Source organism: Diachasmimorpha longicaudata, chromosome 13, assembly GCF_034640455.1.
Source record: "Diachasmimorpha longicaudata isolate KC_UGA_2023 chromosome 13, iyDiaLong2, whole genome shotgun sequence".
Taxonomy (NCBI): Eukaryota; Metazoa; Arthropoda; class Insecta; order Hymenoptera; family Braconidae; genus Diachasmimorpha; species Diachasmimorpha longicaudata.
The window spans coordinates 6119638-6144723 of record NC_087237.1 but is presented as its reverse complement, the minus strand read 5'-3'; the positions used below and the strand labels follow the sequence as shown (position 1 = coordinate 6144723).

At 41.3% G+C, this 25086-nt stretch overlaps 3 protein-coding genes across 11 annotated transcripts; 2 read left to right on the top strand and 1 right to left on the bottom strand.

Moving 5' to 3' along the window:
* Positions 1-189: 189 nt before the first annotated feature.
* LOC135168831 (protein phosphatase PP2A 55 kDa regulatory subunit) lies at positions 190-15144 on the top strand. 6 transcript variants are annotated; one of them, XM_064133403.1, is made up of 10 exons: positions 190-643; positions 4872-5172; positions 10931-10996; positions 11517-11614; positions 11922-12200; positions 12284-12461; positions 12545-12879; positions 12972-13187; positions 13541-13708; positions 13871-15144. In XM_064133403.1, the coding sequence occupies exons 2-9, from the start codon at positions 5088-5090 to the stop codon at positions 13691-13693; spliced, it is 1410 nt and encodes a 469-aa protein (XP_063989473.1). In that variant the 5' UTR covers positions 190-643; positions 4872-5087; the 3' UTR covers positions 13694-13708; positions 13871-15144. The 6 variants fall into 6 exon arrangements, with proteins under 6 accessions (XP_063989473.1, XP_063989472.1, XP_063989470.1 ...); XM_064133402.1 differs by lacking the exons at positions 190-643; positions 4872-5172 and adding an exon at positions 6580-7196; XM_064133400.1 differs by lacking the exons at positions 190-643; positions 4872-5172 and adding an exon at positions 8400-8651.
* Positions 15145-16216: 1072 nt separating this feature from the next.
* Positions 16217-20817, bottom strand: Srebp (Sterol regulatory element binding protein). Its single transcript, XM_064133343.1, has 4 exons — positions 20465-20817; positions 17373-19963; positions 16845-17009; positions 16217-16723 (listed from the first exon to the last, which is right to left on the bottom strand). Exons 1-4 carry the CDS (start codon positions 20565-20567, stop codon positions 16370-16372), a joined length of 3213 nt encoding a protein of 1070 aa, XP_063989413.1. The 5' UTR covers positions 20568-20817; the 3' UTR covers positions 16217-16369.
* A 258-nt stretch (positions 20818-21075) lies between these two features.
* LOC135168829 (calnexin) lies at positions 21076-24994 on the top strand. Of its 4 annotated transcripts, none has more exons than XM_064133396.1 (7): positions 21076-21344; positions 21456-21745; positions 22055-23010; positions 23130-23270; positions 23506-23631; positions 24121-24297; positions 24359-24994. In XM_064133396.1, the coding sequence occupies exons 2-7, from the start codon at positions 21484-21486 to the stop codon at positions 24413-24415; spliced, it is 1719 nt and encodes a 572-aa protein (XP_063989466.1). In that variant the 5' UTR covers positions 21076-21344; positions 21456-21483; the 3' UTR covers positions 24416-24994. The 4 variants fall into 4 exon arrangements, with proteins under 4 accessions (XP_063989466.1, XP_063989467.1, XP_063989464.1 ...); XM_064133397.1 differs by having other exon boundaries at positions 21076-21383; positions 21473-21745; XM_064133394.1 differs by having other exon boundaries at positions 21078-21344; positions 21473-21745.
* The last annotated feature ends 92 nt before the right edge of the window (positions 24995-25086 follow it).

The following is a 25086-nucleotide window of genomic DNA, read 5'->3' as shown; positions in this document are numbered from 1 at the left end:
AGCCACCAGCTCTCAACTGTTGCGCTCAAAATGCAAAGGTCGCCGGCATTATTGGGGTTGTTGCTTCGGCGTTGCTCGGTCGAGCTCGTCGTGTGTCTCACTCTACCCACCTCCTCTCTTTTCTCCTCCCCCTCTGATCACCGGGAGTCGTGCGGTGGAGCCGCCTTGCGCTTGTGTGCCTGACACATTTCACTGTCGCCCGTGTTCCAGGCACCACCGCCGTTGTCACTGATAAAAAAAAATTGATAACCAATCGCCCGGGGGTGACTGCCCAGTGTAACAACCCTCGAGGACAACTACCAGTCGTCGGCATCACCAATGGCCGCGGCAGTGGCCCATGAGATCCCGTAAACATCAAATTCACCGTTAAACATTCTGGAGGATTATTTCTTTTTGGGTTCTCATCGTCAGGCGGAACGACCCCGGCGAGTTTGCCAGTTGCTTCGCGTTATTTACACATTTACGTCTGAATTCTCATGTGGCCAACGGAATTCTGTAGTGACAAGTGATCTTGTGGCAAATGTGATTGATTGACTCGTCTCAACGATCAGCGATAACATCAGACTATTTCGCTCCTTCGATTTCCGAGTATTTTTGGGTGTCCTTGGCCGTCAAGGGGACCTGACTTCCTGGACATCGTCTGGTGAGTAAAACTCACAAATGCTCTTATTTTTGGGGAACGTCGGACGTTCAATTCCACCGGTTTTATCATGTCTCGACGGTATTTTGGTACCTGATGGAGGAGGGGATTGTTCATTTTGTTTATTGCACATCAGCTGATTTCGGAACCACTGGGGAGTCGAGTCCAGGGCTCATCACTGTCGTCTCGTTTTTTTTTTTCGTCTGGTGCATGCGACGTTGAATCCTCGGGATATCGGGGAGGTGAAACTCAACGAAAATTGCAACATTTGCCGATGGAGTTTCCCAGTATTTCGTAAATGTGCGTTCTTATTGTGCGGTTGATTTATCAGAAAAAAATTGCACGGTAAATGGAATTTGGGAAATTAATGGCGATATTTGGAGGTTGTTGAATATGTCTGGCATTTATCGCGGTTCGATAACAGGTATTTGACACCTTCGAATATATTTCTGTCGAGTAATCAAATATTTTCGAGTGTTTGAGTTGGGGATTAATTCTGGGAGTCAAGGTAGTTCACAGAGCCCTTCCATGGAATTGCTTTTGGGAAATCAATTTTTTTATTATTCTGATTTCATCTTGTTTCTAACTCATCGGGAAAATTTGATTTCCATTGAACATCTGAATGTATTCATCGAGACGAATTAAATCCAATACAAGTGAGACTCATTTACATTTTTTATTGCTCGGTCTGAAAGTTATTTACCGCCGAAAAAAATAGTTTTTCTTATCGCATTGTAATGGTTAAAAATGGCCGAACACGCGACAGCAAAAAAAAAACAAGATTTAATCAGAATTAATTTTTTTTGGGTATCTCAACTTTTATTGGAGCTGCGAGAAGGGTTTGGAGGTACAAAAATGGCAAGGAGCGTGACTCTGTCACTAACGATTCATCATCCCCCAAATTGCTCGGTCTACTGGAGACAACACGAGTGGCCTGGGGAGTGTCCTGGCGATTGTAACTGTTGAACTTGGGTTCAACACAAGGGACATTGTAATTACGTTTGAGGTTGGAACGTAAATGCCCTATGGTGACGAGTAAAAAAGGAGGGTAGAGTACTCCAGCCCCTCGTGAGTATTTCTGGGGTCAACTGGAGTCTGACGTTGACATTAAAGAGGATGGTCCAGGGTTTTGAGGATTTTCGTGATGATGAAAGGTCAGAGGTGACGAATTTGTATGCGAAAAGACCTTCGGTGCAACAAGAGCTGCATTATGACGATTCTTGAAGTATTTTGCTCGGGGAACTCGTTAATTAAGCGACATCGTCTCTTCAAAATTATTATTATTAAATAGATTGGATTAATTCGATGGAATCGTTCATTATTTGAAGATGTTCATCAATTCGAAAATTTTCCGGAGACTTTTCGCGATTGATATGATGAGTCATGAAACTTCCGGAGATAAAAGGAAATATAAATCAATAAACAATGTAAATCCATAAAATATACAAAGTGAAAGAGCGATTAGAGGTCAAGTCCAGCTCCAACGGATAATTTACGAATTCGTCGGCATCCCTAGGCCCCTTCCATCCTGCAATCAATCTTCAGCAGAGGTAACCTACGTGATTGAAATGACCAAGTTAAAATTTAATCATTTGTACTCCACGCGAAAGCGAGCCTCAACAATACGTCAAACCTCAATAATCAATTCATTGCGTAAATGTTATCATGTCCACTGCCTCCACGACAAATCCAAATTTACCCATTAGAAGTCTTCAGCCAGAAATTAGCAAGTGCTGGTACGAGTGATTTAGCATTACGACAGTGCACGTTTAATCGTTAATTCCACAATTTTTCTATCTCGCAACGGCTTACGTCAAAAACCGACTGAAAATAGGGGGAATATTCTTGAAACAAGAGGAATGCCTCAACTGAGGAATCCTCTCATGTGTTGAAAAATAATGTTACATAAAAGTTTACATAAAAGTGGAGAATTTGTATTAAAAAAAGTAGCTGCAGTCAGAAGAAGAGAGTTGCGGGGGGTCAGGGAGATGGGTTGGTCGCTGAGGGCCAGGGGGTGTCCTTAATCTTCGGAAAGTCTGCTGGGTGTGACCTAATTATCCGATGTATTTGCGATAGAAGACTGGACAGTTGTACTGGCTCGAGGCCCTCAATTGCGAAACCTGCACATAACTCGTAGAGGATTCGAGACGTGCTATGGGAGCCTTGGCGAAGGAAGCCGTTCAAGAAAATGCAACAGAAGGACAAGCACTTCTACCCCGGAGACTGCCACGAGGAGAAAAACTTCTTGACAAATTACGCAGGAGTCATTGTAATACAACGGGAAAAATCCTTCAAGAGATTTTGTTTTATGAATTATTCAGAAGGACATTCATAAAATGTATTTCTTACAATTTTCCACATAACAAGCTCCTAATTTTATTTTCTACCTGATTGCCTCTCGAATTTTTTAGTTTTTCCTTTATGAAGCTTTTTACATTAATTTATGGGACTTCATTATATGTCAGGATAACAAAAGAATTCGTAGAAAATTAGCCTTATAAGTTATATTTTTATTTGTATGTATTATTTCGTCTTTTTTAATTAACCTGGAGTTACGAGATGCAAGTAACGACACACTTCTCAGAGGACTTTTTCTCTGGGAGTCAGTGTGGGTGGGGGATGTGAGGAAAGGAGAGGAGAAAAAGAAAAACAAAGGGATTGAGTCGCCGGGTATGTGGCTATTGTTGTTAATGGCCTCTATTGAATCTGAATTCAACTGGTTTTTGATGGATCGATGTGAGTGCAAAAAAGATGCTAAAAATGAGGGAAAATGTACGTTCATTCCGAGAGAATTAGAGTGCTCAATAGGAGTGGGGATAATGGTTTGGGGATTGCTAAATGGAATTCATTTCCAAAGGTTTTTTATTACAAATAGAAAAATTCAATCCAACTGGATCACGTCTAAAATTCGTGGATTTCATCGAGTTTTCGATTTGCTGTTGAAATCCGAGAATGACAGTCACTCCATTAATTAATTTATTCTCCATCAATTTTTCAAATGTTAAAGCCCCAACGTTAATTCTCCATTTTGAGTTGCATTAATAATCCATTATAAATGTCAAATTATGGTTAATTAATTAATTAATGGATTTAATGTCGGTCAATTATTCACTCTCAGTGAATGTATAGTTTCGATTTCCCACATCTCGCGAAATTAACAATTACAAAAATTAAAAAATGAGCATCAGTTGGTTGGGAAAGAAGTGAATTTTCCGTTAATCAAATACTTCGGGAATAGAAAAAAACATTAACATACGAAACAGCTGTGAAACTTCCATCGCCCAGACTTCGATTGTTCCGAGGGAGATTTACGATAGTTGTTGACGTCCACAGGTGCAACCGAGTATTAATCTTATTACGCATTTATAAACTTGCGAGTCTTCTTCTATTGACATTCCCGAGAATTAGTTTTCAATAAAAATAATGGATATACCGTCGAGCGAAGGCCCTCCCTCGCGAACGATCCATGTGATTCGACGAGTCGTTAATGCGGTACTTGATAATTGACGTTGATTAGCTGGTCAATAATTCTCCCTGCAACTCTATCTCTTCATTGGCTATTGAAGCCATAATTAATCAATTTCGATCGGCGCGTGTATGGATTCATTTCCTGCGGTTGCATGCGGCACATTCAAAGCTCCCCATAAGTGACGGTGTGTGTGTGTGTGTGTATTTTTTTATGAGAAAAGGGAGAATTAATTGTGTCACTGACGAGACTTTCCTTATTTAATTACCTCTCGGTGCTATTACAGTTCTCATATTGTAATGTAATTAATTTGAATGAATAATTTACAATTAATTCATTTTCGAGGAATAAAAAACAAAAATTCTTGGAAATGTGGGACAATCTCTTCCGTGAATTTTTAAGAAAAAGATCTTCGGAAAAAACAGGCAAAATATTGTGTAAAATTATTGCAGCAACATTTACAACCGGCCTTGGGAGAAAAAAAATGTTAAAATGTGGGGAAAAACTTTCCGCCGTGAATTCTCAGCCAAAAGAGGCTGGAAAAATCTGAAAGATGGCTTGAAAAATTCGTTCCTTTTATAGAAACCCGATGAAACAAGTTTAGGGGCATGCGATGGGGATAAATCGTTCTAAGAAATGTTTAAAAACTCGAGGTGGGAGTGCCGCCATATTTGAAGTCTCTTTCAGCAACGTCAAGAGGGGGGGGGGGCAATTCTCAAATGAATGAAAAAAATGGTCGATTGAATAATGACGGTATGTTTTCAGATAATCCGATCATCTAGATGCAGAGAGAAATAACCGTAAGGTAGAAATCGTAAAGGATCAATCATCAAAACGCGTCACGCAGGAGTTGTGGGTCTATGGGGGGCGCCGCCGCATCAGCGGACGACCCCCTGTTGCAACACCAATCATCAAGGTACAAATTGTTGGTCTGGTACATCACCTGCCTCATCAACCCCAACGATACTCGGCATCAAACAGATGAAGAGCCCCTCTGGTATCATGAGGCAATCCAGCCTCACAAAGCTCGGCTCCATGATTAATACTGCTGTCAACAAGAGGGCTGGTAAGTGATGCTTCGAATTAGTGCATTAGACGATGTGTTTGCACACCACAGGGCCCTTACATGTCAACTAGCATTGAAGTATCTGCTGTAGGAGAGATAACAATTTGTAGAAACCCCCTGGAATTTCGTCGGGAGTTTTTATTAGCTTTGTGATGAAAATTAGAAATTAATTCACTGAGGTGTCCTCCATTTGTCATAATATTCATGAGCTATGTCATGATAAATTTAAATAATTGGGCGGAGGGGGGCGATTGGAATGATTGACCATTGAATACGTTCATTTGGGCCCCTCTCGCCTAATTATTCAATTATGATTACTCCAGTCGTAAAAAATAAGAATTTTCTATCCGGGGCAGGATAATTTTTTCATTTGAAAAATGCAGACAAAATATTGACAAAGCCTCATTATGGACAATGATCAGGATAATCCTGGTGAGGCTGATTTACCCCTTCCTTCCGTCAATTACAAACGTAAATTTTACATTGACCTTGCACTGTTAATTCCGCATGAACGATAGAGAGGTGGATATTAGGTAGGTGGAATGGAATTCATAAGCGCCGAGGATTAACGTAGCTCGGTATTACCATTTACCGTAGTGGGTATGTGGTTCAGGCCGTCTAGCATATTCCACATTACAGGCTCCAGTATCCCTTCCGCCGCACAACAATTGTCTCCTGGATATTAAACGCAGAACGAAATAACAGAAATATCTCCTGGAATGCAAAATAAAATGCCAATGTGGGATACAGAATCCCTCACCTGTGACCTTTTGAGGGATCAATTTTTATGGGAGAATTTCAACTGTGAAAATTGGTTATTCCATTCGTTTTGCTCCGACCCATAATCTCCCAGGTTTTTCCATTTTTTCTTCGTCCCTTTGTTATTATTTTTCGGTATTGAATAGAGTAGTACAACATTTTTTGTAACCGATCTGTTGCATTTAGCTCAGACCTACACTTGCAGTTTCATTAAAATATTAACGATTGAATTAATTCGTAAAATTTGATTTGCGTTAAATTATTTTGGAGGCGATATTTTTTCTGGTTGACCGAGACAATTTGCGTTAGCTTTTGACGTCTGAAAATGACGGACCCGCAAGAGTGCATGCAGATGCATGTGAATCATTCACAACCCATCGAGAGAAGTGCACACGTCGGTCACTCTCCTTTCACGCTCGGTCTGCGTCATCAAAAAAATTGAAACAAAAGCATTGGGACATTTTCAATTTCCCCGCCGCTCCCCAGTGGAAAAAAAAGGGGAGCATTCATATAACGACCACTCATGCCCTGAGCAAAAATCTAAATAGTCTGTCACAGTGTGAAGTCAGTCGTACAAGAAAATTCGCAAAACATCAATCGTCGAACAAATCGAAATTTAAACAAATGAAAAATGGGGAAAAAAATTAAAAATATCGTTGGGAGGGAAGCAAAGACCATCGATTAATTGGCCATTGCACATATCGAGGGCGAAACATCGATGTTGGGTATGAAAAATCGATACTTCCGATGAATCGACCACCACAGCTCATTCTAGTAATTCAGCCACCTTCAGGGAATTCCCCGAAAGCACGTGGTAAACACCGTTGATTGTAAAAAGACAACAGGGAGGGGAAAGAGAGTGAAATAGAACTTGTGTACATCGAAATGATCGAATGAACTTCTTAACAGAGCGACCAATGGTCAGTTTGTGCACGTCGTTGGATCGGTGAATGTGTAAACGTAAATAATTCTCTGGTTCCGTTTCACCCGAACGACCGTTATTTCCCTGAAACCTGCGGAACTCGGTAAATAGATTGTGTTTGGCGGTACATGCAGGGGGAACAAAGTGACGAGACATTGTTGGTGTTGTTTTTTAGTCATTGTTCATGAATGTTAAACAATGAGTGGATCGCGGAGTCATGTGAGGCAGAGAAAGCCAATGATAAATCTCAACAAGAACATCGGGACCGGTGGTAAAGCCGCGAGATTACATCAGAGTGATGGTCTGCAGGGTTATGATTCTGAGGACGAGGGTAATTCGTACTGTGAGTAGCCTGAAATTATTTCGGTTTCGTATTATAATTGACGAAGGGTAAATAATTAACGAGTGGGACAGGGAATGAGGAGAATGTGGACTTGAGTGAAGGATAACGTGACGACTATCACGAGATAAAACGATCCGATTTTGATGGATTATAGATTGATTTGGAGATTGGGGAAATAGCTTCAGAATGAGGTGTCATTCGTGGGATTTCACTCTACCGATCCCGAGCAATCGGCCATTAACTAAAATTCATTTCACCCTGTCTTCCATTTTTCCACTCTCTATTAGACCTGGTTTTTTACGAGTATTTTTGAAACAAGGGGAGCCTGCAAAAAACCGTCAGGAGGTTTTTTTTACAGAGCATTAAAAAATATTTCCATGTCTCCCTCAATTCCGAACATATTCATCCAAAAATTGACTTAGAATACATAATGAAAGTGCGATAAACGAGAATTGGGGGAAAGTGGCGTGGCGTTGGGGGACAACCTGACGATTATCTCGTGATCAAACGATACGATTTTGATGGATGACGTGTAGATTTGAAGATTAGGGAAATACCTACAGAATGCGATGTCACTAGTGGTATTTCACTCTGCCGATCCCGAGTAATCAACAGTTGAATAAATTACGGAATTTCTCTCTGGCCCTCACTTTTTTGTCACCGTTTTTGGAACTGAAGATTTCGAAAAATTCTTAAAACCGAAAAAATTGGTAAAATAATCTACCACCACAGAGATTCCTAATTTTTATTCTCTCCGGGCTCTCCCATTACTTTTCAAAACACACGTTAATTTATTTTTAATTTTTAATCGATTTATTCCAATCACGTGGCAGTTACGATCACGACAGATGTCGATAGAAAATTTCTAAGTGAGTAATATAAATTGGAATTGAATTGCGCCACAGCGTTGTCGTTAATACGAGGAGAGGCGAGTCGATTAGCGAACATCTTCTAATGTGCCCCGGACGATCGTATAGACATCGAAGTTTGTTCTCGTTGTCTCTCTTATCACGTGCTGTCCATCTCCCTCGTACCCTCGGCAATGCCATTGCCCCTCCTGCCCCTGCACTCCCTCCTCAGCTGCATTTTTATAATGCCCCTGATGGGGGTTATGTGTACCACCCGAGTAAGGCCTCGTTTCAGTCCATTGTCGAGTGATTAAAGAGAATATATTCTCATTCGTTCAGTCATTCAGTTTTTTTTTAGCAGATTTCTCGTGTCCGGCAATTAATTTTTCATCATTTTTTTTTCCTCGCGACGTAATTTTCACTCTGATGATGAGCAGAGACAGTTCACCTTCACCACCAGTCACCCCGGGCGCCAGGAGCCTCAGTTCGAAATTAACAAAACGACAACTTCGTGATCATGGTCCATTGTTCTCATCTCTTGAGGAATTACGCGATAAGCTCAATGAACTTTTAGGTAAAATTAATAAATTGGGAGGTAGTGCGCAGGGTAGGCTATTAATTAATCATTTCTACGTGTGATTGATTTTTATTTTGTTGAGTGATTGTGAATAACTCCGTTGAAATAAAATCCTGTGGTTAAACAAATGAACGTCTAGTTGCATTCAATTAACTGGAGATTGTTTAATAGAATTTGAAAAATCCTGGATAACCCGCGCAAAATTCCGGACATTCTCGGGGGTTATCGTGAGAATTCGCGGAGGACAGGGGCGCTCAAATCGGGTGCGACAGGGGTGTTGCAATGACGAAGAGAAGAACGCATGTCTCATTGGCAAAAATAAAAATATTTAATTTTTTTAATAGAAATTGCATGATAGGAAGTAATGGCATAATGATGAGGTGCAATTAACGAAGATTAACACCTTTTCTTTTACATAATTTTTAGATCAACTGACCGAAGTCTAGGCATTTTCTTCTATCCAATTCCCTCCGATATTTTTTTCTTAAATATTTATTAACAATTTCTGCCCATAAACTAAAGAACGATAACGAAATATCGCGTCACTCTCAAGTAGCGAATTTCAAAAATCCATCGACAACCCGCGCAAAATATCGCACATTCTCGTGCAGAATCGTGCGCCTTCGTGGGAGAAGCGATTGCGGCAGTGGCGCCGGCCTCAGATGCGTCGTCTGCCCTTTGGTGAGGTGCGGGGGGGATATGGGAAAGATATAACAAACCCATAGAGTGAAAGAGAGACGAATCTGCTCATTGGAGAAACTGAAAAACCGGCGCGGCACTCCGAACAAAAATGGCGTCCCCCTGAGATTTCCCCGAATTAATCCCCAAAGGCAGAAAAAAAAAACCTCAAAAAGCGATCTCGAATAGGAAAAAAAAAAAATCCACACCGCCACCACCGCCTCATCCGTTGTCTCGCATTCTCTCCATTCAATAGCCCAACGCTCTTGAATACAAATTGGAGTCACGCACTGACGTCACAACCGACGTTTTCAAAGACGAAAAACTTGAGCGAGAGATATTGAAGTGGAGACGCATTGTGCTCGGTTTTGACAAATTTTTCCGATACTCACCTCCGTTGGATCGACAGAAATTGATTAAAAAAAGTTAATTAATTGGTGGAAGTGGTGCAACCTAGAGTGGAAGGATCTCGTGCTATGGTAGATGAACGCGTGACAGTGTCTGTTAAAAATATGCAAAATAAAATTTAATTCAACGAATATGTGACACGCGCCACGGATTACAGCACCACCAGTGTGTCAACTCCCTCTCCCAACCCCGCAAATCTCCCATTCACGTATTAACAAAGTTGACTAACAAACAAAATTGTGAGATAAATTTCGTATTTCCCTCCGTATCGCGCATTTTTTTTTTACCGGAGCAACAACTGGGATATTTTTCACTTCCACAAGTCGAAATATGGCCGGTAAGTAAGAACGACAATCGAAGTTATTGGTCGATTAGTCGTAACAGTGTTCATTATCAATCTTCTGAATGTCCAACCACCTTGCTCCGGTGCCGGTGGCTGTGTCGAAGGTTAAAAACTCCCCCCAAAATCTCCATGAGTATTCGGTAACTGTGAAATTAATGTTCAACACTCGGTAATGGCTCGTGTAGTCTGAATTTTTAGCTGTAAAGTGTCAACGTTTGTTCGGGCGAAGAAGAAAAAAAAATTACAATTCGTATTCCATTGGCCTTTCTTTTCTCGTGCTCCCCCTTCCGCTCTCCAGCGACAATAGTCCCTCCATCCCTCCGCCATCACGCGTACCACGGGCTGGTGCAGATGTGTCCGTCGACGACGAGGACCGAGTGACGGTAGCGGCCTAAAAAAATAAAACTTATTACATTGAACACAGTACAGTGACAAATAGGAGCTGAGAGAATCCCTTTAATATATCAATGATCCACGAGATGGATTGCGGCGAGACATCAAGTAACCATAACCAATATTTTTATTGTTCCCAGTTCGGTAATTTTTTTTTGAAAATAAAGGGAGAACTGATGCCGTGAATTTTTTAAACGTCCTGGTGATTGCTTGAGTGTGATACTGCCAGGGAGTTGTGGAGGCTTTTTTGGCCAGTGGTTTTGGGAATATCGTCGTTGTTGATGATTTTCTTTTTGTCAGTGGGAGAATTGGAGCACTCGACCGTGGTTAACCCCTAATTTCTAACCACGCGTCCAACTCCGATGGCCTTGTTTCGTTCTCAAGACATCATTGTCACGATTTGGGGTTTCATGTGTGAATTTGGGGTCGGGCTTTGGGGGCGATCACAGAGGCAAAGGATTGATGAATGATTTTGACATTGTTACAGGCAATGGTGACATACAGTGGTGTTTCTCGCAGGTGAAGGGAACCCTCGAGGACGACGTCACCGATGGTAAGCATTGGAGTTTTTTTCTGGGGATATTTGGGGGTGGGACTGGTTTTTGAGAAAAAATTGGGATCATTGGTGTTAGGGGAAACGCTCTCTGCAGATAATACTCCATTAAAATATTCTCAGGAAAGTTAGAGATATTTTCCAAACAATTTTTCTAGTCCAATTAATAACTAATCTCAATATCACGTCACATTGCTCCAGAAAAAAAATCAGATAAAAGCAAAATTATAATTATCATAACATTCCGTTTTATTAAAATACTCGAGGGTTCGGGTCTGGTATTTGCATAGACAGCTTCGTTTGTGGAGCTATGATGCTGCGATATCTTATCATTATTACCAAAATGATGCCAGCGTAGCCTTCGCTTGTTGACACTTTTAGTGAGATTAGGATGGGGAATTGATGGGATACATGCTGGAGTGTTTTTTAGTCTAGTTGTTATTGATTTTTTTAACGTTTCGGCGATTTGCAAATTGGCCGGAGGTGGCTCATGCAACATAATGTTATTGATCTGTTGCAGCTGATATAATCTCCTGTGTTGAGTTTAACCACGATGGCGATCTGCTTGCTACCGGTGACAAAGGCGGCAGGGTCGTTATTTTTCAACGTGATCCGATTGTAAGTTTGTGATTATTAAAAATTTATTGAATTTAATATTCAACGTATGACGGATTTCTTTGTCTTCATTGCATTCATCGCTGGGGGATAATTTTATAGGTTAGAAAAATGTTTTTTAGTATATGTAGACAAACTATATTTTTTGTATTGAAAAATATAGCGTAAAATATAAGGGGGTAAATATTCAGTCGTTGTTGACAATTAATCGTCAAGTTTATCGTTGAATATCAAAAGCTCGATCAGTTGGAATTAAAAAATGTCATTTTTAAACAATAAAAAAATCAGTTATATTTTTTCTTTATTTCAGAGTAAAAATAGTATACCCCGAAGAGGTGAATACAACGTGTACAGTACATTTCAGAGCCACGAGCCAGAATTTGATTACCTGAAGTCCCTCGAGATTGAGGAGAAAATAAATAAAATAAGATGGTTGAAAAGAAAAAATCCAGCTCACTTTTTACTGTCAACGAATGACAAAACAATTAAATTGTGGAAGGTCAGTGAACGGGACAAGAAGGTTGAGGGTTACAACACGAAGGAGGAGAGTGGAGTGATGCGTGATCCTGCTTGTATCACTGCCTTGAGGGTGAGTTTACTGATAGATTATCAATTTACTGGAGTCATGATGACGGAGCTTTGCACCCTGGTATTCAATTTTTCTTCCCCTAGGTTCCCACGATTAAGCCGACGGAGTTGACGGTAGAGGCATCACCGAGGAGAATATTTGCCAATGCACACACATACCATATTAACAGTATAAGTGTCAATAGCGACCAGGAGACATACCTCAGTGCCGATGATCTTAGAATTAATCTCTGGCATCTCGAGATCACTGATCAGAGTTTTAGTAGGTGTCACAATAGTTACCATTTAAAATTTATTATTTTTTTATGTTACAAGCTACTTGATAACTTTTTTTTTTGCTTATAGATATTGTAGACATAAAACCAACCAATATGGAGGAACTAACGGAGGTGATAACGGCAGCAGAATTTCATCCAGTTGAATGTAATTTACTCGTGTACAGCAGCAGTAAAGGTACGATAAGATTGTGCGACATGAGATCAGCTGCACTATGCGATCGTCATAGTAAACTATTCGAGGAACCCGAGGATCCGACAAATAGGAGCTTTTTCTCGGAAATTATATCTAGTATAAGTGACGTCAAGTTAAGCAATTCCGGCCGTTATATGATCAGCAGAGACTACCTCAGTGTCAAAGTGTGGGATTTACACATGGAGACAAAACCAATCGAGTGTTATCCTGTAAGATAATTTATTATCAATCAATTATCCTAGCCAATCTATCAGTTATTGGAATGAATCAATGTTGGAATAATCAATTGTGATTTTTCAAGGTTCACGAGTATTTGAGATCAAAATTATGCTCGTTGTATGAGAACGACTGTATTTTCGACAAATTCGAGTGCTGCTGGAGCGGCAATGACTCTGCGATTATGACTGGCTCCTACAACAATTTCTTCCGTGTATTTGATCGTGCGACGAAGCGTGATTTAACACTAGAAGCAGCACGCGATATTGCCAAGCCAAAAACACTTCTGAAACCACGTAAAGTAAGTGGACTTTTATTCACGGGCTAGTTTTATGGTTCTAGCTTTTTTATTCAGCAATAGCCAAGTACTTTAGCTATTTTTGCCTCTGAGTGGAAGCTATTTTAATCCTTCAACTCCTTCGAACTCCTTAAACTCCTTTTTTATGTTATTCTTTATACATTATCATCCAAAAATTATTATTATTATTATTTCATATTTTCGCAATAAGTATATGTTGATTTATTCAATTTTTATCTTTAACATTTCCGTTCTATTTCTTAGACTCCATTCCGCACACTTTTCAACTCAAATATCGATTGCTCCGAGTTCCATGCATATACATGTCTAATATTCGATACTTATGCTCTGTACAGGTATGTACAGGCGGTAAACGCAAGAAAGACGAAATAAGCGTCGACTGCCTGGACTTTAACAAAAAGATACTCCATACTGCATGGCATCCCTCGGAAAATGTTGTTGCCGTTGCGGCGACGAACAACTTATTCCTGTTTCAGGACAAACTCTAGCACATTTGCGTCCAGGTAATTCTAACGTCACTGACAATTAAATTAATTATTCAATTTAATTATTTTTCCATTTTTTTCCAATCATTTTATATTTTGATTGTTTTATGTCTTAAACTCTTTGAGAATCGAATGAAAACTGTTCATTGATTATCAGTAATTCTTATTTCTTTCCCGCAGATTATTCAGCGCTATATCCTGACGTGAATGTGTCGTATGGAGTTGGAATTTTTGAAACGAACCGAAAAAAAAAACACGAAAAATGAAAAAAAAAATTAAAAAATCCGCCGGTCAAGCACTTCGAGTATTCCCGGCTTATTTTCTTTGCGGATGGATGAGTGTCAATCCCAGATTGCCTGACACGCGAGGAAAGCCCCCTCCCCCCCTCCCTCCCTACCCGATTTAACGAGAAAGACAGCTGATTAACGTTAATGAATACTCGCGCACATGCTGCACACGTGCATAAAAGACAGTGTCCTAGGGTCTGCCGTGACAAAATAGATGATGAATACGTAAGTTCATATTGAGAATCAAAAGGAAAATTCATTAGAGAGCACAATTATTATTTTATTAATTTGTACTCTTCTGTGCGTGCACGAGTGTCCGGTGTTATGATGCCCGGCGTCTCAGTAATGATCTGTCAGTTTCCTCCGTGCATCCGTAGAACGAAAAAAAAAAAATGGTAAAAATAATTATTAAAGTGGAATTTAAATGAAAACACTCAGTAAGAAGAAACATTGGGCCGTGGACGCTGTGTGTCCGTGATAAGCCACGATAGCAAATTAATTTAATCCTCATCAAGCGTCTCATCCCCTAGTTTTTACAATTTTATTTTTCTCTTTTTTGGTCATGATTACAACCTCATGTACACCACACCGGGCATTGATCTATTAAAATCGTCGGTGATGTGGGAAATTGTGGGGCTGAATGGCAGCTCGATAACTTTTAAAGTTTTGATAATTTTTTTTTTCCTTCTGGAGAAGGGACAACTGGTTCTCTTTGGGAATTTCACTGACCTGAATTGATACACTTGGTCCATTGTTATCAACTCTTGTTATCGTTGGGGTGGCCGTTTTGCCCCACTCTTACCTGTTATTTTCAAATGGTAGCAATAAAATGGTGAACACTTTTTTTACGAACAAATGTGAAAATTTATTTATCTCGTCGATATCAATTTGTTTCTATGTAGGGCCTACATCAGCACACATTTTTATTTTTATAATAAAAGAGTGAATATGAGAGTTATAATGTATGGTTTAATCACGATGATGCGGTTTTGCCGTGTGTGGTGTTCGCCTGTCCATTTACATTTCATTTATTGTAAGAGATTTTTCTTTCCTTTTCGGGAGCGAGAATTGAACATTTTTGAAGTGAAATCGTGGTGATTAGCGCAATGCGTGAATTATAATAAATTGTATAAAATAATGAAGAAAAAAAATCTGTTTTTAATGGTATGGATCATTTTATTTTTGAATTTTAATTTTTCTCCTGGCTCTAGAGTTTATTTTCTGTTTGAAGGAATTGAGGGGGGAAAAGGGGACTTTGTTGTTAGAGATTTTTCGCTCAATGGCTGGCCCTCAGGGCGGCAGTTTAGTTATTGCGATTTAGAGCTGTGCAGGCGCGAAGTGTGCTGTTGTAATATGTGGGCTGTTATTTTTTATTGGAAGGAGAATATGTGGACAAACTATCTCGCAGAGTATTTATTTGTTTATTTTTGAAGAAGCCTTTGAAGGATCAGTCGAGGGATTTAGAAATGATGTAATGAAATAATCAATTTTTATTACTTCATTGAAAAATCATCTCCACTAGAGTTTCAATCTCTCCTTTATCTTCTTCTAGAATTTTCAATCACCAAATACTTCATATCCTCCAGAGAGCACATTAAAATTCTAATCGAATCTGCTTGTGTCAGGGCGGGAAGGTAAGTTTTCTCACCCGAGGAAGCCCCACGAGATCCAAAAACTACTCTAAAAGGGCTCCATGTCCTTCCGCTCTCCTGACCCTCGAAACATTGACTTTACGTCGTACTTGGCTCCTTCGCCAAGACCATTATGATATATATAACGTTTTAGTATACTAGTTCCATGAACGGCCGCCTATTCGTGGTGGCGCTTTCTATGCCACCTGCCGTGTTTCGATTTTTTTTTCAGGTGGACTCATGAATATGTACTTCATATGTCCACTAATTAATTATTGTGGGTATGAAATGATCGATTATTCCATAAACTATCAGTATTTTGTTTTCCTTGAAAAACGTCGAGGTGCACCTTCCCATGCAGCAATACAACCAAACCAACAATTGTTTACATTAGAAAACGAACAATTGCTTATGTCAGCGCATATTAAATAAGATATATCCATGTGCTATTTGTAGTTGATAACCGAGACAACAAGTAGATCCTTGTCGTCGTTAAATTCTGTTATACGAGGGGATAAGAAAAGAAAATTTTTAAAATACAAAACACTAATTTGTACAAGGCTTTATAATAAAAATATGATGAAGCAACATTGAATAACGCACTCCACTGAATTTTATAAAATATTTTATTAACAAACATCATCACCGATGATTACGAACTCTTAAAAAGTCTATGAAACTTAAAACAGCAATAAATCATTATATACAATAAATAATTAGTGAGAATTATGGACACGAGAACTGAAGGTTACTCATCAAATTCAATTAGCAGTTATCGCAGGGCCAAGTTGACGCATAAGCTCGTAGCACTCCTGGAGTCTTTTACGATCCCCTATTCTCTCGAGAGTTTTGGCGGCTTCAGCGAGCATTCCAGCTCGTTCACCGGGTGAGGCAAGCAAAAGGGCTGGCAAGTGCCGACAGGCAAGACACAGGGCAGCTGCGTGCTCTCGTTCACCTGTGGCATTCTCTTGCGATCGATCTTTACCACATATTATGGATGATCGTGAGTTCCTATGGTGTAGACTACGATCGAGAAGAATTTGGGTTTTTACGGGGGCTGCACCTGCCATTATTCTTGCTGTTGCTTCGTACAGAAAAATTCTTGGGAGGACGGACTGAAAATCGAAAATTTTGTAAAAAAAAAGTCAAGACAATGAGCAACATCTCTTAGTAGTGAAGAAGAAATTAAATATGAGTCATTTCATTTTACTAATGGAAAAGATAATGAATAATTACCGGAATGTCTCGACTGAGCTTTCTCAAACGTGCCAAGTCATGTTGGAATCCCGCGAGGAAAGTACTGGTTGCGGTAGGGGTAGGACTTGTCTGGCTGTCCCACAGTTCCTGCCAAAGGATAGTCCTCAGCTCCAGGAGCCAGTCGCAGAGCCACAAGTGAACCAGCTAGATGTGAAAGAAAATTATTTTTCAATATTTTATTTTTAGTGTCATCCTCGTATAAATTACTCTCCACCTATACACCTTAAAAGCATCCCATCGATCCACCAAAAGCCATTTTAATCAATCTACTAGACTGTTTAGTCCCAAGGGACTTGATAAAAACCAATGCAATGAATTTATTATCTCACTTCCCTCCCTCAAGTCGATAAATCCTGCCACAGGAGTTGCACTGTAGAAGTATTGCACAGCCTCTTATCATGCAATGCAACTACAATGCACACTCGTAACAGGCTCAAGCTACCAGAGCCCTCAATAAACCCCACCCCATTCCAAACCTATAAAACTCTCCCCCCCAACAAAACTCACCTGAACATTCTGGGAAGGCTGCTGCTTGCAGTGATAATAAACCAACGAATGCTCAAGATGTCTTCCAGCTTGATCGATGAGCCTGATCGAACTCCTGCTGGTAGGTCTCTTAGCAGCCTGAATAACGCACAGAACCGCATGAGGCAGAGGACTAGCCCCAGAGCTTTCATTGAAGTTCCTCTCATGTGGAAATTTCGTCTCCGCCAAAGTCCAGGGTGTGGAGTCTTCCTCACCGAGCCTCCAGCAGGCAGCAGCCCAGAGAACTGCTCCCCACCAGAGCCCAACAGCATCCTCGCAGGCACCACCAGTCCCCTCATCACCGGAGAAGTGACACTCAACATCAGCGGAATCAATAACAGCCTTCGAGAGTTGAAGCATCGCTGAGGCATGTGAATCCCCATTAGCAGCAGTTCCAGCTACTAGTTTCAGGCATTGACTAATGAGGTGCTCTCTGTATGCCCTCGCCGCAAATGACAGGGCATCAGTTCTGCTCTCCTGGGAGGTGAACTCATCGTGATACTTGGAATCCCTGACATTTCCTGAGGAAATAGCAGAGACATTTGATCCAGAATTGCCAGAATTCTTGCTGTCACCTGGGAGAGTGGATTTAACGGTTGGTCTCGAGTACAGCCACTTATTGGACACGAGGAACCTCAGTCCCTCCTCAGTCATCAGCCACTTGAACTTCGCAGGGACCACTGGTACACTTGACAGCAAAGCTTTTCCCTTGGACACGTAGTACTTGTGAACGAGTGGAAAAATCGATTGTTTGAAAGCCAGTGCTGCATTTATGTAGATCTCAGTGAGACAGATTTTATTGATATTCTCGCCAGCAGCCTCAGCGTAGTTCACCGATGATATCGCCAGGAACAGGGTACCCTTTGTAAGCCCCTGAGATAGACGAAGACTCAGAAGTCTCCCGTACGTGATTGCCAACTCAGCTGCGGTTGTTTCCGCCTGATTCCTCTCGTTTCTCTCAGACAGCCATTTACCAACGTTCAACACCCACTTTCCGATCCACAACTTGTGGAGAACTTGGCGAACAATTTGCCAAAGTGTTGCCATGTAAATTTCAATCCTCGATGAGGGTAAACAACGCCCGAAGTAGCGAAGACACTGCCCAAGGTCTGATTGGGCTTTAGCATTCTCATTCAGTGACATGTTGAACTCAGCCTGACGTCGCCAACGACGTAACTCTAGGAAAGCCTTGCTCTCGGTGGGAATGACAGGATCTCCATATACAATCAACCTGCAGAGACCCCCTGTTAGCAGGAGAATATTTATAAACCAGACAATCATGTTTTCAAAACTCCAAATCGTTCCATTCCTGAAGTATTCATCACGATCCCCTCCCTCCTCGTGTCTCATAATCACTCTTCCATCGACTCGGGTAGTTGCGTAATCCTCTGAGGACAGTGACAGCCTACCATAATTATTCATTACAATTCCCAGAGGATTGAACGCCAAGAAAATCAAGAGGAATGCGCAGAGAGTGAGACGAGTATTATCTCTCAATCCTGAAATTGTTTTGGGTGATATCGAGGCTCTATCACTCATTATCGAATGCTGGTGACCCTCGGGCTCCTCTTTAATAGACGCCGGTGAAGCGGGAGATAGGGGAGGAATCGTGGGAACCGGTGATAGCGAAGGTTCACTCGTGTCAGACCTGGGTGGTGTCAATTCTCCAATGGACAATAGCTCCCTCAGGTTCTGCCTCTGCGCTGTCATCTTCAGGGTCATATTCTCCGCCTTCAGTTTGGCGTTGGAGTTCTGAAGGAATCTTATATAGTCTATTGTCTTCCTGAGGATGGCTGATTTATTCAACTTAGCATCCACCCCCACAATCATATTCTTCAGCTCGATTATCTTATCGTTTATCGAGGTTCGGTATCGACGTTCTATCGCGTTGTGAGCACTTCGTTTGACCTCACGTACCTTGGGAACTCCAAGGGGCGTCCCATTGGTGCTTATTCGATTTATTTGGACCTTGTCAGTGTCCAGGACAACTGGAATTCCTGTCGCAAGGACTGTTCCGTTTGCTGTGTTCACCAGAGTGTGGATCTGGTGGGGAACTGACGTTGAGGTGACTGTTTGGGAGCCTCGGGGATACACAACAGACTCAGATTTTATGAGCTTCGCTGGCAGCAGAAGCTGACGTTGATGGCCTGCCACTGGGGCTAGGGTTACCACTGGGGATTGAACGTTGAAGTTCACGTTTTGGGGGATTGTGTACTGCTGGGAGGTGAAGACGGCAGGAGCTGGCTGCTGCAGGACTGATATCCTCTGGGGACGCTGACTAGGCGCCATTGCGACCTCTGGCTGCTGACCTGTGGCCTGCACAGGGGTTGAGGGCTGCTGGAGGGACTGCTTTCGGTTAGACGCCTCCCCTGGGGGAATCATTATCATCTTGGGCTCCACAAATTTATCCAGAATGTCCTCCTCTTTGAAGGATGTCACGTTGCCCGATGCCATTGATAAGAAGTCAAAGTCGCTCTCCATGGGAATCGGCTCGCCCAGGTCGGACAGGAAGGTGTCGTCACTGAAGAGGTTCTCGTTCTTCATCAGCTCACTTTCACAGTTTTTCAGCAAATCTGGAAGTTTGTCAATAGCTCGTGAACTACGTGAGTTGATTTATTTTTAACGGAATTGATGAGAAAGGTTTTCAAGCAAAATTCTTTTAAAAAACTCTCGTAAAATGCCACAGCAATTTAAAAAAAAAATTATGCAATAAACAATCATTTAAAGAATTGCTGACGCAGATAAACATGTTTTCAAACATAAAATGTTATTTTTATCTCTTGCACACTCCGTTGACATATGCAAACACCAATTGTGATTAATGAACACTGAGGAAATGCTGAATAATTCAGCTAATTAATTGGAAAATCCAAAATGTCTTCAGACTCATCACCATTTTTGCAAATAAAATTATCCATCAGGATAGTTCGAGTGTTTTACAAACTGTCAAAAAATGCAGAGTCCAAATGTCAAATTATATCCTCCCATGTCAAACTCACGATGATTTTCGCCTCGTGGAAATTTCTCTGACCCATGAAAATTGATAAATTACCAAAATAACACCAGCAACGTACCATCGAATCCCGTCATTTCGTTGAGATTGAAGCTGTCACTAGCTTGAAAAGTGGGAAATTCATTGGTATCGTGGACCGGAGCCCAAGTCCCCGAGTCCGCCATGGTGTTCCAAACCCCCAATTTCCCGAGTAACACACGCTCCCAAGTCCCCAGATACCACGAAAACCAGTCCAATAACCATCAGCTGTTCACCGACTTCAACGGAGGGCCATTGTCATCTCAATATCCAGGTATAATTCACAAAATTTCGGGGGTAAACGGATGCCTGAAGATTTGTGCGACACACTAAAAAGCAAAGACTAAAAAAATTACAAACGATCGTACGACCTCCACAACAACCAATCGCTGGGCCTACACGAGGATCAGACGATATTGCGTCACAACGGTGCCACTATATCTATAGCTATGGAAGCATGTGTACACCATGAAGTGAGTAACAGTTCCAGAGAGATAATGCAACTTTCGGATAGACCCCCTAGTCCAGCAATGTTGGGGGGAAGCCCCGGAAGATGACACCAATGTAAGTAACGTTCGTAACGACCCCTGTGGCAAGAGGAGCAATTAGGGGTTCGGTTGATAAAGTAATCTTGCGGGCCGGCCGCTGGGAACGCCACATCAATTATCTTTCGGTGACGTTTCACACTCTAGACCTCCCCCCAACCTCACCCTAATTTATTTTTCTATTCGGTAGTTCGTTCTCCAGTCATAGATTTTATTGGACAACGCGCGGACTAAAATCAGACATAAATTAAAAAAAGTTCAATTAGCTAATTCTTGAAGAGATTATTCGGGTCTTCATTGGCCCTGCCGTGTGGGTGTAAGAAATACTCATGTACATTCTGTGAGGGCAGGCTCTTCATTACTGGAAAAATACACCCGGTAAGTCTCGTGGTTAGGCGAGTGCAGTGTGGCATTGGGGTAAATAATTAATTGAATTAGTAGGTTACGTGTCAAGCTCGGCTGCTCTACTTTTTTCCTATTCATGTGAAGCGTTTTTGATTTCCCAGGGAGCAGGAGAATGGGGAGAATACGTATTTGTTCTTTGGGGGCTATTGTACTCGGTGTGTTTATGGTTATCGGGGCCCTCGGGGAAAGTCATACTCATGATCAAGATGCCAGTGATGATGAGGTCATCCAGAAGCCCGTTTACAAGAGCCCAACTGTGTCTGGGTTTGCTTACTTAGCTGAGCATTTTGATGATAGGGAGAGATTCAGGACTGCTTGGGTGCAGTCGCTGGCTAAGAAGGAGGAGATCGATGAAGACATTGCCAAATATGATGGTACGTATTCTGTCTCATCAGGTGGTAATTTAATTTAATTATTGATTTGGTTATTTCATTGGATTTGGAGATATTTAACAGTAACTAGCCTGATCCCTACGTCCTCCATTTAAATTCAATGAATCTCACATTAATTTTAGAGGTTCTTTCCCAAGTTAGAAATTTTTTAAGCAGTCAATTAAAAAATGAAATTCTTCTTTTCACAAATCGGTCGAACTATCAATTTTTCTCAATCGCTGAGAATAAAATTCATACAAATGAGAGACCTTCATTATTCCTGCACCAACAATCAAATTTTATCCTCTCCAGGTATTTGGGCGGTCGAGGAGCCAACCAGAAGTGTTCAGGAAAGCGATTTGGGTCTGGTATTGAAGAGCAAAGCTCGTCATGCAGCGATAGCGTCCCTCCTCAACAAGCCCTTCAAGTTTGAGGATAAGCCGCTGGTGGTCCAGTACGAGGTTAATTTCCAGGAGGGCCAGGAGTGTGGAGGTGCTTACCTGAAACTGCTGACACAGGAGGAGAGCTCCCTGGATCTGTCCAAGTTCCATGACAAGACTCCCTACACAATCATGTTCGGCCCGGACAAGTGCGGCACTGACCACAAGCTCCACTTCATCTTTCAGCATAAAAATCCCGTCAACGGCACCATCGAGGAGAAACACAGCAAAAAACCCAAGGAGCGCCTCGAAGACTACTTCAAGGACAAAGCCCCTCACCTCTTCACTCTGATCGTCAAACCTGACAATTCTTTCCAAGTCAAAGTTGATGGCAAAATCGTCAATGACGGTTCTCTCTTGGACGACTTCACGCCGCCAGTGAATCCCCCGCTGGAGATTGAGGATCCAAATGACATTCAACCCGAGGACTGGGACGACAGGGAGAAAATTCCGGATCCCACGGCTGTAAAACCAGAGGACTGGGACGAGGATGCACCGGCGCACATCGTCGACGAGGACGACGTTGTACCGGAGGACTGGCTCGAGAGCGAACCACCAACTATTCCAAATCCTGATTCAGTTAAACCTGAAGACTGGGACGTGGAGATGGATGGCGAGTGGGAACCACCGGAGATACCCAATCCCAAGTGCGAGGGGGTGTCTGGTTGTGGGGTTTATAAACAAAAAATGAAGAAAAATCCGAGGTACAAGGGCAAGTGGCTTCCTCCTCTCATCAATAATCCTAATTACAAAGGAAAGTGGAAGCCCAGACTCATTCATAATCCCGAGTATTTCAATGATCAACAGCCGTTTAAGATGATGCCAATTGTGAGTATTTTGAGATTATTCACTCATCTCATTGATGGTTATTATTTTATGTTAAAATTTACTAAACTGGCCAGTTGTTTTCTTGCACTGGACTAACTACAATCAATTTTTTTCCACAGGGCGCTGTTGGTTTTGAACTCTGGTCAATGTCCCCCGACATTCTCTTCGATAATATCATCATCACTGACGACGAAGATGTTGCAAAACAGTGGGCTGATGATACGTTCGAGATTAGACGAAGAAAAATCGCTCAGGAAGGCGTAAGTAGTTATTACCCCTTTCCATGATTCATCATTAAATTCTGATGAAGTGGTAAAATGGAACACCTCTTCATCCGGGAGAGATGGATTTTTTTTAGTGCTAATTGAAAAATAGTATTCAATGTGACGACCAATTGAGTCATTCTTTTTTGCCACTTCATCCGCCTCAACGAATTTTATCCAAAATAAACAAGATAAAAAAATTCGGAAACCTCTGCAATGCAAACGTGATCAGGCGACATTGTGGGGGCGAATGATGAAATCCATGAACTATAAGCCTGGTTGGTGGGCAGTTTATTTCATCTACTGCGCTGTACCAATCGTCATTTACATTTCGTACCTCTTCAGAAGATCTCGCGAGGTACAGAAATTCGAAATTGAAATTCAGAATTATTTTTTGGAAGCTTTGTGACTGTAGAGCTAGCGTATTCCAGATTTTATCCAATGTAATCCCATTATATTGATTAATGCCAGTGGAAACGATTTTTTGGTAACCAGATAATTAAAAATGTTCATTCAATCACTGGGTGGGCATCTTCTGGTGGGTAATCTTGTCAAAACCCCAGCCAAAGTACTTGATCTCCCCTGAGTACTCGTAGAGTAATTTTCCAATAATTTAGTTCCCTTTTTCCCTAATTAGTCCGGCCTATGGCGTCAAATTGCTAATTTCACTGTCGAAAATCCATGGATTTGGGCGGTGTACATAGCATCAGTTGGTCTACCCCTGTTGCTCGTCATCTATTGTTGCTGCTTCGCTTCAAAGGTATCATTGACAGTAACACGTAATTCGCTAGTACCATCCTCCAAACTCGAGACAATTTTCCATTAAATTAAAATTCTCATCGACTAGGATTCGTCCGACGATGAGAAGGATCCACTAGCCCCCAACGACGAGACCAAGTACTCCACCCCCGGTGGTAGTGTCAACCCCGAGGACGAAGTACCTCACCTCGCTCGCCCTGAGGAACCTCTCAATGATAATACTGAGAATGAGGAAGAGACTGATGAAATAATAGCGAGTGAAAAGGTAATTACTAATTGTTTATTCCCCGACTTTTAGTCTTTAATTCTAAAAAATTCTCCTCCAGGACGACGAAGGAGGAAGTGGCGATGGACCTCGCCGGAGAAAGCCAAATAAAGAGTGAAGAGTAGAACGAAGAACTAGGGAAAAAAAATTGCATTATCTGTACCATAAGTCACATTCCACCGTAAGCCCACTGGAACAAATAAGGTTAAACATTTGTTACTGCATTTACGTAACTGTAAAACATGTTCAAACTCGCCATTACTCCTCTGCATGCCATGCAATTATTGTCTCCTTCATTATCCTGAATTTGCATAATTATTATATTTCATCGAGTCACTTATTTATGTTCGTATTAGTTACGGTTAACAATTATCGGTGGTGATAATTAATTGGTTATACTAATTTCTCTTACTATTCGTGTTTTTCGTGGCACTGATGACCAAGTATCACACATATACATATGTACACCATAGATATATTAATGGTAAAATTACGGATACGAGTTGTACAATTGTGCTTGCCCCCCTCTTGTTTATTTTAAAGTAGTTGATGCACTTGTGTCTTACTTTTCCATCATTTTTCTCGACAGAGAAGGAGATTTTTGAGATTTGATAATGTGAAGTGAAATATTTCTCTGCAGAGCATTACTTCGTCATGATTGTTGATTTTTTATGAATAAATCACGATTTGAAAGACATTTTTACATTTTGATTGCTCATTTCTTCTTCGGAGGGCGAACAGCTCATGGCAGCCATTTTGTTGAGTTGTCGAACTTAATATGGCTGCCGT

Coding starts and splice junctions, on each gene's coding strand:
- LOC135168831 (XM_064133400.1), top strand. CDS start 8,471: ATGATGAGCAGAGACAGTTCACCTTCACCACCAGTCACCCCGGGCGCC. Junction 10,997..11,516: donor CGAGGACGACGTCACCGATG/GTAAGCATTGGA, acceptor GATCTGTTGCAG/CTGATATAATCTCCTGTGTT. Junction 11,615..11,921: donor TTTTTCAACGTGATCCGATT/GTAAGTTTGTGA, acceptor TCTTTATTTCAG/AGTAAAAATAGTATACCCCG.
- Srebp (XM_064133343.1), bottom strand. CDS start 20,567: ATGGCGGACTCGGGGACTTGGGCTCCGGTCCACGATACCAATGAATTT. Junction 19,964..20,464: donor CGAAATGACGGGATTCGATG/GTACGTTGCTGG, acceptor ACAAACTTCCAG/ATTTGCTGAAAAACTGTGAA. Junction 17,010..17,372: donor AGCCTTCCCAGAATGTTCAG/GTGAGTTTTGTT, acceptor TTTCACATCTAG/CTGGTTCACTTGTGGCTCTG.
- LOC135168829 (XM_064133396.1), top strand. CDS start 21,484: ATGGGGAGAATACGTATTTGTTCTTTGGGGGCTATTGTACTCGGTGTG. Junction 23,271..23,505: donor GAAAAATCGCTCAGGAAGGC/GTAAGTAGTTAT, acceptor AAACGTGATCAG/GCGACATTGTGGGGGCGAAT. Junction 23,632..24,120: donor TCTTCAGAAGATCTCGCGAG/GTACAGAAATTC, acceptor CTCATCGACTAG/GATTCGTCCGACGATGAGAA.